Consider the following 13,985-nt stretch of genomic DNA (forward strand, 5'->3'; position numbering starts at 1 on the left):
CATCAACGGGGTGACAACAACAAAGAAACATCAGTGGGAGAATATTCCCCGCTTCATACCACAATGCTTGCAAACTGAATATTTGCAGCGTGTGCACTGCCACAGGAACGTAGGCAGCACGTGGTAACAGTCAAAGCATCGACCCGACAACTTGACTTGCTTCATCAATGGGTGCTGGCAAGCCCCAATCTGGGCCAAGGCACGGTGGGTTCCAGGGTTGCGTTCGAAAACCCCCCCAAACTGCTTCTTTTGAACCCGAAAGGGTGCAACTTGGGGTCTCGCAGTCTGCAAGGTTGGAGCCTTGATGATAGTCATGTCCTTTTCACGGCGCTGGCGGCCATCCCACCAATCGCATTTGCAGTCCGCTCTGCTGTTGTTACATTGGTAGCAACAGTCAGGGCAATCTATAAACAGGGTTTATTAGTGTGGTACTTGCTGCAACAAATTATTACTTACACAAGCCTTTCTCAATAGTGTTGTGGCACACGTGGCATTTGGTGTCTTCATTGCCGACTTCTTCACCAAATCCATTGAAGGAGTACTCCGTTTTCTCCTCGGTCAAGAGCGAGGGGGGAGAGGGAACGGATGGGGTAGATGGGGTGAAAGGAGCAGATGGGGTAGTCGGGGTAAAAGGGAGAGAAGTGGGAGAATGGGGAGAGGGAAGTGACTTATCGTCCGATTCACCGATGTTACCCTGTTCACCGACATCATATGCCCCGAATTTCTTTCCCAGAAAATCGTACAAAGTCTTCTTATTGAAGATAGAAGAGTTGATGTCAACAGGGATTGGATTTCCGCAGCACACAGGAGGGAAGGGAGTCGGCCCATGAATCGAAGTCTTGACCACGTCGTTGAGACAATCAGCACAATACTGATGTTTGCAAAAGCAAATGATGGCATTCTCAACAGAGTCACTGCCACATTTGAAGCACTTGACAACGTTGCTATCCTCGCGGACATCGGTTACAGTAATAAGTGTGTTGTCACCGGTGATGGATACAGAAGCGCACTGTGGCTTGGCAGGGATAGTGCACTCATCATCGGGAGCTGAAGTAATTCCACTGGGGGAGAAGGGGACAACTTCAGAAGTCTTCACCGGAGGTTCGGGTTCAGACTCGACAGAGTGGTCGGTGGTAGGGGAGGTATCGAGCGCGATTTTGCTACTCTCGGCCTCTTCCCACTCCTTGGCAAAAGTGCTTGTAGGAGGAGCAACACCTGCGATAGTAGTCGAGGTAGTGCCGGTAGGAGTGGGGTCCTCATCAAAAGAAATGAGGCCCTCATCAACCTCATTGTGGTGGAGGTGGGTTGCTGGTGGTGGAGATGTAGCCTCAATGCTGACGCTTTCGACATTGCGGGTAGTCGAGTCCTTTAAAGGGGTGCCATGTTCTGCCTCTCGGAAGGAGATTGACTGACTGGAACTCTGTGCTCGGGCTTCAATTATGTGACCCACATCCCGTTGGGAGAGGAAAGCAAGTGCAGTTTCCGTGACCTTTGAGACCTTGCTATTGTTTGAGTGAACAGTCTCCGACTCCGAGAGGGCCATGGGAGGAGCACCAGCATTGTCATCGGAATAGATGTCCTCAAGGCAATCATGTTGATCTGGTATAATATTAGTAAGGAAGTTGGATTACACAGGCAGATGCTGCTTTACCTTGAAGAGCGGCATCAAGACGGGCGAAAGCATTCTGATATGCGACCTCCACAGAACTAACAGGAGGAGTACCATGAGAAGGCGCGTTCCCAATCTCGCTGGCAGAGTCGGAAATAGAGGCAACAGTGGCAGTAGTGGAATCAGTCAAATGGGGCTCCTAGTCATCCACTTCGACGATGTCCAATTGTCCGTCTGCACAAAACTCGTCTAAGAAACTGAGTCAGTGATGTGATGGTCTGGGTGCGTTCTTACTGCCTACCCGTGGCGCCAGCAGCAGCGGTAACAAGTCCATCGACCCGGCGAGTAGGTGCCATGGCCGAAGGAGATGTAGCGCGAAGCCCTGCGAGATCATACTCGGGGGCAGAGAAGCCTTTGTTTAGTCGAGCATTAACAGCTTCTTCATCAAACACTGCGGCCCCGGAGGCAACTAGTTCCAAGTAGCGCTGTATAGCGAACGCGTCCTTGACAAAATCGGGTGGTTCACCTTCCTCTGGGTTCTGTGAGAGTCTCTCAGTGATGTAGTCAAGCTGCATCCGCGCAAGATGCTGCATCTCTGCGTCCCGCACGAAAGACATGGCGGCAAAGACGACGGGAAAAGTGGAGAGGTGGGGTTGAGTGACAGTGAGCAACAGAAAGGAAGACGAGAAGTAAATGGGATGAAAGTTTGGTGATGTGTTTAGTTTTGTTTGTGAGTTGAGGAGGATGTGAATGTTGATGAAAAGGAGATGGTTGAAGGCGGAAGAAGGCGGGGGAGGAGAAAAGATATGAAGAGGGGAAGATGAAGGCTAGTCCGGTCCGTTGTCGGGGAAATAACAAAAATCGCTGAAGGTGCGGATGGGCTAGGGAAAGGCAGCCTCAGGCTTGACGACGACTCGAGGTAGGAGGTCAGGTGTGCCCCAGGAGTGACCCCAAGAGGAAACTCGCCCTGTCGTGGCAGTGTCGACGAGGCACTGGGTCTGAAACCACTCTATTGCATGAGGATAGGGGAGTTTTGGAACATATAGAGATTCATATAAGTATATAGATGTTTGGAAAGTGATAAGATATATGTTGAGTGTATAAAGGGGATATGTTGGAGGATCGAGGTTTGGCCATGCTGCTAGATGTTATATACGCGAGATGCCCCCCTCACTAGCACACAAAACACACAATAGTAGATCTATGGTCTACCTAGGGGCCTTTGATGTACAAATAGAATCGATGCCTAATTGCTCTAGCTCACATTACATAGTCACCCACCTATTGTTGCAAACAGGCCTGTAAAGATGGCCTACCAACCTCGATCAAGACCTCCAGATCTGGGGATAGGACCAAGTTAGTAAGGATTACTCCCGAATTCATGATAAAATATCTGAAGCCTTTCATTGTTTATAATTGGGGCCTAAGGTTTGCCTTTCTTAGCTGCAAATACTGCAGCCATAGTTGCAGCAAACATCCACCTTATTGCGGTCATTTGAAGAAGTCAATGCATCCATTTCCCTATCAAAAGACCTCTGAGTCCTGTTCTACTATACATACGATAAAGCTAAGCATATCCCATCCCTCCCACCATTTTGTTACTTTTCCTAACGCCATTTCCGAACCAGTTACACTCCCCTCAAGTCATCATCGTCTTCAACGCCATCCCCAACGTTAACACAGCATGATCCTCACCCATAACCCCCGGTAGTTTCTTATCCAACCCCATGAGCCCATAAACAGCCAACTGCGCCGACCGAACCGAATACTCCATCGTAAACGTCACTTCCCTCTCAATCTCAACAAACTGCCCCATCAAACCCAAGTTTTTGCTCCCATCGGGTATTACCTTTGGTCGATCGCCCTTCTTACGTGTCAAGAATGGACTTCCGATTAACGGCATGAGGCAGGGAATTGTGATGGAGCGCTCGAGGGTGGGTTGGAGGGGAAAAGCCATGAGGTGCAGAAGCTCGGTGAGGATTTCAGCGCCGGTGCATTCGAGCATGTGTTTTTTGACGTAGCGGCCTTGCTGATCTGGGAAGAGGCCGTAACCCCAGAATACAAAAACGTCGGAGGGTTGATCTCTGACATATGGTTGTTGCGGGATCGTGAGTGAGAGCATCCAGGGGCAGTCGCGGAAGGTTATTAGTGGTACAGCACCTGTTAGTGTGCCGGTCCAGGTACGTAAGTGCTCGAAGAATGCTGGGTCGCGAAGTGTGACGGTGAAGGAGAGCCATGTTGACTTTGAGGGTCGGTCGAAGAATGCTTCAGGGTTGCCGAACGTCTGGGGACGATCCATCGCAAGTCTATCCCAGAAGGTCCACGAGGGGTCGAGCTCGTGAGGTGCCGAATCGCGAAGCTCCATTGTCGGAGGCGGTTGGTCATTTGTGCCGTATCCCATTCCAGATGTGAGGGAGCCAAGGGTTAGAAGTACAAGATCATCAGGCCCAGTTGGTATTAAGACATGCTTGTTGTCTTGGTATGTTTTCAGGGCGGATACTCGAAAGTCAGAACCAACATCCTCAATTTCCAGATTGCTAACTTGTATACCTGCACAGGTCAGCTTTATCCCCTCGAACGAATGCCCGAACTTACCATGCCGAAACTCAACATCCATCGCTTTCAGATACTGCGTCAATGGCTTAATAATCGCCTCGAAGTCCTCCTCAGGAGCCTGCTCCACGCCAGATAATGTCCCCATATTGGGAAACTCATGCAACATCCTATGCAGACACCGCCTGAACTCAACCGCGCTACACCAGGGATGGAACCGATTGAGCGACGACCATAAATCCCAAAAGTTCGTCTCGAAAAAGTCTGGTTCAAATAAAGCCTGAATCTCAAGACCCTCCAGCTCCTCTTCCGTTTCGAGAACCACCCTCATCAAGTCGCACTGGTTCTTGACACTCAAGCCCATTGTGCTCACATCAACAGCCTCCGGTTTCTCAGTTCCATCGTCGTCAATGACCTGTCTCACCAATCTCGTTCCCGATGCGCCGAGCTTCCTCCTTGCCTGATTGAACCGGTGTAATTTGGCTGCGAGTGTCTCGCCTTCAACGTCCGACGGCACCTTTTCCAACATCCCATACAAACAATGATAAGTGAGACTCATCTTGCGAATCGCAGATACTCGATATCCCGTGTCCCATGATGGCTTCGAAAACGTCGCCATTGATCCACCAGCTTTCGCCGATGCCTCGAGAATGTGGATATGATCACCCGGAACTTTTGCATCTTCAATCAGAAAGACCGCGGCGGCAAGAGATGCAATACCGCCGCCAACAAGCCACACATGAGGATCCTTGGAATCGGCGTCATTAGTACTCTCCGGGCTATTGCTGAGGCTAATAACCCCATTGTTCTCGTCGGGCGAATTGTCGTGTTTGCCATCCATCCTCAATTCCGCAGTTGCAGAATGTCGTTCGATTTGGCTTATTCTAGACCAGGGATTGTCGTGATCGCTGCAAGCGAGGAAGGATCCTTGCGAAGAACGGCACGCATGTAATTGGTAAGAATCCTTTTGCTTTTTTATCTCTCGACAAGTCTAGCTTTTACTAGCTTCTTTAGAGTAGGAAGGAAAAAACAAGATCGATCGAGTTTATCTGGGGAAGAAGGGGGATCACGAGAGAATGGCGAAACTTTTATGACTGCCCCGGCTGGGCCTCATCCTGCACGAACCCTTTCACAGCCCGGCCCATTCATTACAAGAGACACATATATGATGACCTATCACGTACATTGGCGCTTCTCTTTTCAGATATTGTTTGAGACTTTTTCTTTCAGCCTCAGGTCGTGGACAAATGAGATGCTGCTGTTATGAAATATGGGAGCATCGTACGATGTCTAGTTGGCGTGATACCGGGTGGACCGGGCAGCCATCGGAAGCGGGCCGCTGATTGTGACGGAGGATGAAGGATTCATCTCCGGAGGGCGCCGGCGCTTCAAGGATTGATGTATTGTGTCATAGATGATCTATGTATGCGATGAGCTACTGTCTATGATGTTTTGAGATATCCCATGCCTCAATTGATGGCTGTGACATTGACTGTCATGGTTTTGTTGACGTCTCAACAGTGGCGCGAAGATCATATCATGAAAACTCAATGGCCAATGCACCCTAGGGTCTCGGCCTCCGTAGGCCGTTAGGCTGCCCCTCAGGGAGTAAGAAAGCTCAGGACCTGTGTAAGGGACAAAAAGACTTAGGTAAGTTCAGTACAAACTTGGTGGATCTTTAGAGCAGTTGATTTTGGTACCCTCGCCGAGTTTTCTTGCTCTCTGAGCTACTGTACCATGACAGGACTTTTCTGTCCAGAAAAGACTGCTATCACTCATCAGTTACATTGATTAATACATGCTTATTTTATAGGTCGTTTTAGATTCGGAATGTCACAACGGGAAGAGTTAGTTCTGATGCGTGAAGGTAGCAAGAAAGTTTTGGCCACGGCATCCCTTAGTTTCCAGCTTCGACCATATAAAACTTCTTAGACTCATGGTTACATTGGCTGTCTACCTTCATTGCTCGGACGAAGTAAACGAATCTTTACCGATAAGAATAAAAGAATAATACCCATCAATTCAATGATGTGACATTGCATCTTCCGAGCCTCAGGGTCTACGGCCCCGCAAACAACCTTCCGGAGGGTGGACCTTCAACGGCCAGGTCAGGGTTTAACCACTACAAGGGTCTCGTCTGTCAAAGACGGTTCTTGCATCATGAACAACGTACACAAGTTTGACAATTCTCCCACGAAGCAAAAACGCCGACGCTTGTACATCATTGTGTCGTGGTTTGCACAGATCCGGGTGGCATCCGATGCACTGAGCCGCGAGTTACCGGTGTCAATAAGTGAATATCGGATGGTTATTGAGATATTGCAGCCTGAAATGTTTCATGTTTGTTCAGTGACTTCATGTTAGACGATGATCGACGAGCAGCACTCGCTAGGCTACACCTGAGTTTGGTAGAAGATATGAGCACATCACTTTGGCCCTTGCAACTCGTAAAGTCGTGGCCACAACACGTCGTCCCCAGCAAGCAAGTTTGCCATGGCAGAGGTTGCGCTTCCTTTTCGGCGTAATGATAGCCTGCATGAGTTCCCAGAATTAGCTACCGTACAGCGAATGTCGCTGCGCTGTAAGGTTGATCAGAATATGCAGGCCGGGCAGGTTCAGCAAATCCAACAACCCCCCTCCGCCTCCAAACAAGACTCCAACTCCTCTCGGCATTTACGAGACTAGAAAATAATGGCGCATAATAGCCGAATGCGGCTCAACGTCAAAGCCAAGAACCAGTCTTACTCAACGTCACCACCACAAGACATGATCCGGATATCCGCCCAAAAGCCTCAAGAACCTCGGTCCAAGAGATCAAATCTTATCAATCTAACCTCTAGGGAATCTCAAACCACACTAGAAGCCGAAATCGCAGCTTTGCCACGTCTTAACCCCCACCAGAGCTCAACTAGCGCGGAGAATTCTGCTCTTACAAGCTTCAATGGTGATGGTGGCATGGAGGAACTGATTGATAAGGAGTGGGGCGAAACGCCAAGACTACGAAGAATGTGGAGTTTCTTACGTACAAGGGGAGATTCAAGTGGATGAGACCGCCGATATTTTGCGACGATGTCGTGAGAGCTTCACTTGTGAGATAGTGAGTTTGTATTGAGTACGGTGAGTAACATGAATTGAATGAGAAATGATTGTGTGAAGAGACAATTGCCAATCCACAGCAAATGCTACGTCTTGTTGGCTCGAGGTAACATGGAGATTTGACAGCAAAGAGAAAAGGAAAAAAAAAAAAAAAAAGCTGGAGCCCAGACATTTTTCGGTTGGCCTCGAAAGTGGATGATCAGGGGTATTCCCTCCACTTCCCTTCCCGCTGCGGCGCGTTTTACGTTTACGATCACGCGTTGTCGAATTGCCTTCAGAATTCTTGGTCACTGCGCCTCGAATACAAATCATCAAGAGATTCGGATCCAAGGAGAGCTGAAAAGGACCACGCGTAATACCAGATCAATACTGAAATTGGCTGTAATTATTCATCATTCAACTGTCGGTGACGACAGTGGTGGTGGTTATTTGCGTATTCGGTTTTTACGATTACGAAAGGCAAGCTAGGGGAGATAAGATTAAAGAGAGGCGACAAGCATCATGGAACTCAAAGAGGGTTCCATTCTGGACTGTCAAATCGTGGCATCGTTACAGTCGTTTGGCCCTTTTGCATTCATGCAGTGTTTGACAAAGAAAATGCTGTGGTAACACAGTTGGTGGAAGACCGTGCTGAGAACAATATCTTGAGAAAATTATATTCTTCTACACGTCGTCTGACTGCTTTGAAGACAATTACTCGCATTATGATCGCCCTGAAAGGAGTCAATGCCTTCCCTGTAGCCCACGCGGTCTGTACGCCACACTCACTGAGTTCCTGGGGTCTGCAAGCCACTCACAGTGGACAGCGGTGCATACAGACAAGGTACTCATCCGTAAAATCTTATGCTCGGCGCGGAATCTTGCAGCTTGTGGTAATGTACCGTGATGACACAAGCTGTCCGATTGGTTTGTCGCATGCACTTGTAAACCAATTGGCCAGTCAGACTGTGGTTTCAAGAATCGGTGATGGCATTTTGATCTTTTTTTCCTAAACTCTGCTCTGTAATTTCAGTGACAACGCCGCCATTTTGAAAGGATGAGAAGGGCCTTCTCCACAACATTATTAGTTCTCGGCTTTACTGTACCGGTATTAATTGGCATTGGTTAGGTCGTTTATTCAACGTTGAGTCCCCTAACAGAATAGGCGTCTTCCGCCTGGGCTAGGTATGATCCTTCGACCCTCCGACCGACAGTTTGAATATCCCTCCACTTTCTTCCGGTCTCCATCATTTCCCGCTTCTTGGACCATCCCATCAATCTCAATCTCCCTCCACACCCTCTTAACCCCCTTTTACCTCTTTTTTTCTTCCTTCTCTTTTTTCTATTCCCCCCCTCCCAGTCGTAATCGCTTTCCCTTCTCACACCAGAGAATAATCCCTTTCTCTGTTGTCTTGTCGAGTTGGTGGTCGTCGCCTCCTTTGATTCGTCCCTTTTTTTTTTATCCTGTGGCTGTCCCCCAGCTCAGCTCGGCCTCAAGGCCTTGCCCCTCCACCTCCCACCGCGTTTTTGGGTCATCCGCCTCGAATAGTTGGAAGTAATAGGACTGTCACTCTGGGAATGTAAGTAATAGTTTTTATCTGCCTAAGCCTCACCCATACTCGTCATGTGTTCCATCGTTGCACCCATCTCTTTGTTGTGGTGTTGTCAATGGCTACTTCAAATACCCGCCTTTTCTCCAGATCTTTTCTTCTTCCCCGGACTTACACCTGCGCTTAGACCAAAATCAATGTGGTAAACGACATCGACGAATAACCCTTCTAACCCTCGAATCGAATCCGACATCATGGCTGCGGTTCTTCTGCCCGCGCGCTTTCGCGGCGAGGCTCCCGTCACCGAAAGGACGACACCGTCGTGGTTCTCCAAGCGACTTACGCCCATCGCCCAGTTCATCTCCCGACTCGCGTGCTCTCACCCAATCCACACCGTCGTCGTTGTCGCCGTCCTTGCGAGCACCTCATATGTTGGTCTTCTCCAGGAGAGCTTTTTCAGCACCGGTGTTGAAAGTGCTACTCTTGGCAAGGCCGACTGGTCGACCCTCGTTGAAGGTAGCAGAGTCCTACGCGCAGGACCTGAGACTGCTTGGAACTGGAAGGCCGTCGAGCAGGATGCTGTAGCCAATGCTGGTTCGGACGCCGACCACCTTGCTCTCCTGACTCTTGTCTTCCCTGACAGCCTGTCCGCCGAATCATCCAGCACTGCTCCTCGCTCTCACCACGTGCCTATCCCTCAGAACCTGTCCATTACATCTCTTCCCTCTACCGAGAACCCTTTCACCGCCTATTCCCAGGACAGCATCCTCGCCTACGCTCTTCCCTACTCTGAGGGCCCCGAGTTCCTTGCTGCTGCCCAGGAGATCCCCAACGAAGATGCCGTCGAGATTGAGACCAAGCACGGACGCGAGAAGAAAACATGGATCATGAAGGCTGCCAAGGTCAACACTCGCAACAGTGTTGTCCAGTGGGTTAGCAATGCTTGGACTGAGTTCCTCGACCTTCTCAAGAACGCCGAGACTCTCGATATTGTTATCATGCTTCTGGGCTACATCGCTATGCACCTGACCTTTGTTTCCCTCTTCCTCTCTATGCGCAAGTTGGGTTCCAAGTTCTGGCTCGGCATCTGCACTCTGTTCTCCTCTGTCTTCGCTTTCCTCTTTGGTCTTGTGGTCACCACCAAGCTGGGTGTTCCTATCAGCGTGATTCTTCTGTCTGAGGGTCTCCCATTCTTGGTCGTCACCATTGGCTTCGAGAAGAACATTGTCCTCACCCGCGCTGTCATGTCCCACGCCATCGAGCACCGACGCATCCAGGCTCAGAACTCCAAGTCTGGCAAGCGATCTCCCGAGCGCTCTATGCAGAACATGATCCAATATGCTGTTCAGGCCGCAATCAAGGAGAAGGGTTTCGAGATCATCCGCGATTACGCTATTGAGATTGTCATTCTTATCATTGGTGCTGCTTCTGGTGTTCAGGGTGGTCTCCAGCAATTCTGCTTTCTGGCCGCCTGGACCTTGTTCTTCGACTTCATCCTCCTCTTCACCTTCTACACTGCTATTCTCAGCATCAAGCTCGAGATCAACCGTATCAAGCGCCATGTTGATATGCGTAGGGCGCTCGAGGATGATGGTGTCAGCCGTCGTGTTGCCGAGAATGTCGCCCAGGGTGATGATGAGCTGAACCGCGTCAGGGGCGACACCTCTCTGTTTGGCCGCAAGAGCAGCAGTATTCCCAAGTTCAAGGTCTTGATGATTCTAGGCTTCATCTTTCTCAACATTGTCAACATCTGCTCGATCCCATTCCGCAACCCCAGCTCCATGTCCACCCTCCGAACCTGGGCCAGCAGTCTGGGCGGCGTCATCGCTCCTCTCTCCGTTGACCCTTTCAAAGTTGCCTCCAACGGTCTGGATGCTATCCTCACTACTGCCAAGGCCAACAACCGACCTACCTTGGTCACTGTCTTGACTCCCATCAAGTACGAGCTCGAGTACCCTTCGATTCACTACGCTCTTGGTTCTGCTGCCAGCAACCCTGCCTACGACGATGCTTTCCACCACCATTTCCAGGGCTACGGTGTTGGCGGCCGCATGGTTGGAGGAATTCTCAAGTCTCTTGAAGATCCCGTTCTCTCCAAGTGGATTGTTATTGCCCTTGCTCTCAGTGTTGCTCTGAACGGCTACCTCTTCAACGTAGCCCGCTGGGGAATTAAGGATCCCAATGTTCCTGAGCACAGTATCGACCGAAACGAGCTTGCCCGTGCGCAGCAGTTTAACGACACCGGCTCCGCTACTCTTCCTCTCGGCGAATACGTCCCTCCTACTCCCATGCGAACCCAACCCAGCACTCCTGCTATTACCGACGACGAGGCCGAGGGTCTCCACATGACCAAGGCTCGCCCTGCCAACCTGCCCAACCGAAGCAACGAAGAACTCGAGAAGCTCCTGTCCGAGAAGCGCGTCCGCGAGATGACCGACGAGGAGGTTATTTCTCTGTCTATGCGTGGCAAGATTCCTGGTTACGCTCTTGAGAAGACTCTCGGTGACTTCACCCGCGCTGTCAAGATTCGACGAAGCATTATCGCTCGCAACAAGGCCACCACTGACATTACCCACTCCCTCGACCGATCCAAGCTACCTTACGAGAACTATAACTGGGAGCGCGTCTTCGGCGCGTGCTGTGAGAACGTTATTGGATATATGCCTCTTCCCGTCGGTGTTGCTGGTCCCCTCGTTATCGATGGACAGAGCTACTTCATCCCCATGGCTACTACCGAGGGTGTCTTGGTTGCCAGTGCCAGTCGAGGTTGCAAGGCCATCAACTCCGGTGGCGGTGCTATCACTGTCCTCACTGCCGATGGTATGACTCGTGGTCCTTGTGTCGCTTTCGAGACTCTTGAGCGCGCTGGTGCCGCCAAGCTCTGGCTTGACTCTGAAGCTGGTCAGGATATGATGAAGAAGGCTTTCAACTCTACCAGTCGCTTTGCTCGTCTTCAATCCATGAAGACCGCCCTTGCCGGTACCAACCTGTACATCCGATTCAAGACCACCACTGGTGACGCTATGGGTATGAATATGATTTCCAAGGGTGTTGAGCACGCTCTGAGCGTCATGGCCAACGATGGAGGTTTCGACGACATGCAGATCATCTCTGTCTCCGGTAACTACTGTACGGATAAGAAGGCCGCGGCCCTCAACTGGATCGACGGACGTGGTAAGGGTGTTGTTGCTGAGGCTATCATCCCCGGTGAGGTTGTTCGCAGCGTTCTCAAGAGCGATGTCGACTCTCTCGTCGAGCTCAACGTTGCTAAGAACCTGATTGGTTCCGCTATGGCTGGTTCACTCGGTGGTTTCAACGCCCACGCTGCCAACATTGTCGCTGCTATTTTCCTGGCCACCGGTCAGGACCCTGCTCAGGTTGTTGAGAGCGCCAACTGTATCACCATTATGAAGAAGTAAGTTTGTCCCACATATCAAGCCGAACACACGCTAACGTCTACAGCCTCAACGGAGCTCTTCAGATCTCCGTCTCTATGCCCTCGCTTGAGGTTGGAACTCTTGGTGGTGGTACTATCCTCGAGCCCCAGAGCGCTATGCTCGACATCCTTGGTGTTCGAGGCTCTCACCCTACCAACCCCGGTGACAACGCCCGCCGTCTCGCCCGCATCATCGGTGCAGCCGTCCTCGCCGGCGAGCTTTCTCTCTGCAGTGCCTTGGCCGCTGGTCATCTCGTCCGAGCTCACATGCAGCACAACCGAAGTGCCGCTCCCTCTCGCAGCACCACCCCTGCTCCTCCCATGACGCCCGTCTCCCTGGCCATGACCAATGCTCAGGAGCGCTCAGCGTCAACAACGTCGATGAGCGCTGCTGCTATTCAGAGGTCAAAGCGATAGACGAATAACTTTGCATTTGAAGGAGTAGAGGCGACCGGATGATAAAAAGTTTACATAGACGAGATCATGTATGAGTATGATAAACTACACGCATGGTCTGGGATGGAGTGGATGGTCACACAGCATGGAGTTTTTGCATTGAACATTCTGGAAAGATGAGAGCATCCATACATACATACATATACAGCCGCCGAAAGATGGCCATATTGAAGATGGTAGTTATGTTAAAGTACCACTTCGCTATTCAATTTTAATCCTTTTTTCGTTAAATCATGCCATATGTCTCTACTTTTGCCACTGCATCTCCATCAATGGGCGTGAACTTGATGCCCTTGTCCTCCATGCCTCTCCTGCACTCCTCCCACTTATCAGGCATGACTGGCTTTGTCCCTTCGTTGACAATCCACGTCGTATAACCTTCCTGCAGCGCATCCTCCGCCGTAGCTTTAACGCAAAAGTCCGCTGCCAACCCAACCACAAAAACATCCGTTACGCCCTGCTCACTCAACATGCCTGCGAGTCCACTATCACTCACCCTAAACGGATCATAAAACGCACTGTACATCTCCACGCGCTCATCCTGACCCTTTTCGATAACAGCGTGAACTCGCGAGACGTCTAACTCTGGGACCAGCTCACAGCCCGGTGTGCCTTGAACGCAGTGCGTTGGCCATAACGTTGTGGTGTAACTCTGGGACGGGTCGTTTGGGTGCTGGATTGTTGTAGTTGATGTGTATGGTGTTGAAGAGGGATGGTTTGAGGCGAAGGATATGTGGGAGGGTGGGTGGAAGTCTTTTGTTGCGAGGATGAGAGGGAAAGGGAGGGTTGTTAGATGGTTTATGGGGGATGCGATTGTGCGGCCTGAAGGGACAGCGAGGGAGCCCGACTGGAGATGTTAGATAGCTGGGCTTGGATGAGATCATGACAGTGAAGATTCGATACTCACTGGCGGGCAGAAGTCTTCTTGGAAGTCGACAATGATGAGCGCAGGCTTATACGGTTTATCGCTCGCCATCTTTTAACTTATCGTTTGAGCGTCTAGGGGAGGACCTCGATTTTAAATGACAAAAAGACTGAGGCACTTTGACTTGAGTTTAGGATGGATGACCTTTGCTGGGTTTATTGAGACGCCCTATATTAAAGGTTCGATGTTTTCTTGACCCCCAAGGAGCGTATCACAAGCAGCGAGTGTCTTGAACGAGCAATGTCTCGCAGATGATGACAATGGAGAAGGGAAGTGATCAACTGATAAGAGCCACCATTTTCCGATCGGCCCCGCTCTTCCGACAGAGGGGTATCACGCTCAGATAACCGAGCACCATTCACGACAAAAAGATTCACACTT

At 50.5% G+C, this 13,985-nt stretch overlaps 4 protein-coding genes across 4 annotated transcripts; 1 reads left to right on the forward strand and 3 right to left on the reverse strand.

The window, feature by feature from the left end:
* Positions 1 to 448: 448 nt before the first annotated feature.
* FVEG_15324 (hypothetical protein) lies at positions 449 to 2,226 on the reverse strand (the record flags this gene model as incomplete). The annotated part of the gene is made up of 2 exons (XM_018904446.1): positions 449 to 1,599; positions 1,911 to 2,226. The coding sequence occupies 2 exons, from the start codon at positions 2,224 to 2,226 to the stop codon at positions 449 to 451; spliced, it is 1,467 nt and encodes a 488-aa protein (XP_018747831.1).
* A 776-nt stretch (positions 2,227 to 3,002) lies between these two features.
* On the reverse strand, positions 3,003 to 5,373 carry FVEG_03712 (myosin-crossreactive antigen). The gene is made up of 2 exons (XM_018891333.1): positions 4,205 to 5,373; positions 3,003 to 4,159 (listed from the first exon to the last, which is right to left on the reverse strand). The coding sequence occupies exons 1-2, from the start codon at positions 5,001 to 5,003 to the stop codon at positions 3,249 to 3,251; spliced, it is 1,710 nt and encodes a 569-aa protein (XP_018747830.1). The 5' UTR covers positions 5,004 to 5,373; the 3' UTR covers positions 3,003 to 3,248.
* A 2,701-nt stretch (positions 5,374 to 8,074) lies between these two features.
* FVEG_03711 (3-hydroxy-3-methylglutaryl-coenzyme A reductase) lies at positions 8,075 to 13,803 on the forward strand. Its single transcript, XM_018891332.1, has 3 exons — positions 8,075 to 8,817; positions 8,975 to 12,202; positions 12,250 to 13,803. Exons 2-3 carry the CDS (start codon positions 9,042 to 9,044, stop codon positions 12,638 to 12,640), a joined length of 3,552 nt encoding a protein of 1,183 aa, XP_018747829.1. The 5' UTR covers positions 8,075 to 8,817; positions 8,975 to 9,041; the 3' UTR covers positions 12,641 to 13,803.
* FVEG_03710 (hypothetical protein) lies at positions 12,751 to 13,924 on the reverse strand. Its single transcript, XM_018891331.1, has 2 exons — positions 13,587 to 13,924; positions 12,751 to 13,526 (listed from the first exon to the last, which is right to left on the reverse strand). Exons 1-2 carry the CDS (start codon positions 13,653 to 13,655, stop codon positions 12,906 to 12,908), a joined length of 690 nt encoding a protein of 229 aa, XP_018747828.1. The 5' UTR covers positions 13,656 to 13,924; the 3' UTR covers positions 12,751 to 12,905.
* Positions 13,925 to 13,985: the final 61 nt, after the last annotated feature.

Source organism: Fusarium verticillioides, chromosome 2 (assembly GCF_000149555.1).
Source record: "Fusarium verticillioides 7600 chromosome 2, whole genome shotgun sequence".
Lineage (NCBI taxonomy): Eukaryota > Fungi > Ascomycota > Sordariomycetes > Hypocreales > Nectriaceae > Fusarium > Fusarium verticillioides.

Excerpts from the sequence above, each read along its gene's own strand:
- FVEG_03710 (XM_018891331.1), bottom strand. The coding sequence starts at position 13,655 with ATGGCGAGCGATAAACCGTATAAGCCTGCGCTCATCATTGTCGACTTC. Across the intron at positions 13,527-13,586 it reads AAGAAGACTTCTGCCCGCCA|TCGGGCTCCCTCGCTGTCCC; the intron begins GTGAGTATCGAA and ends TAACATCTCCAG.
- FVEG_03711 (XM_018891332.1), top strand. The coding sequence starts at position 9,042 with ATGGCTGCGGTTCTTCTGCCCGCGCGCTTTCGCGGCGAGGCTCCCGTC. Across the intron at positions 12,203-12,249 it reads TGTATCACCATTATGAAGAA|CCTCAACGGAGCTCTTCAGA; the intron begins GTAAGTTTGTCC and ends TAACGTCTACAG.
- FVEG_03712 (XM_018891333.1), bottom strand. The coding sequence starts at position 5,003 with ATGGATGGCAAACACGACAATTCGCCCGACGAGAACAATGGGGTTATT. Across the intron at positions 4,160-4,204 it reads GGATGTTGAGTTTCGGCATG|GTATACAAGTTAGCAATCTG; the intron begins GTAAGTTCGGGC and ends TGACCTGTGCAG.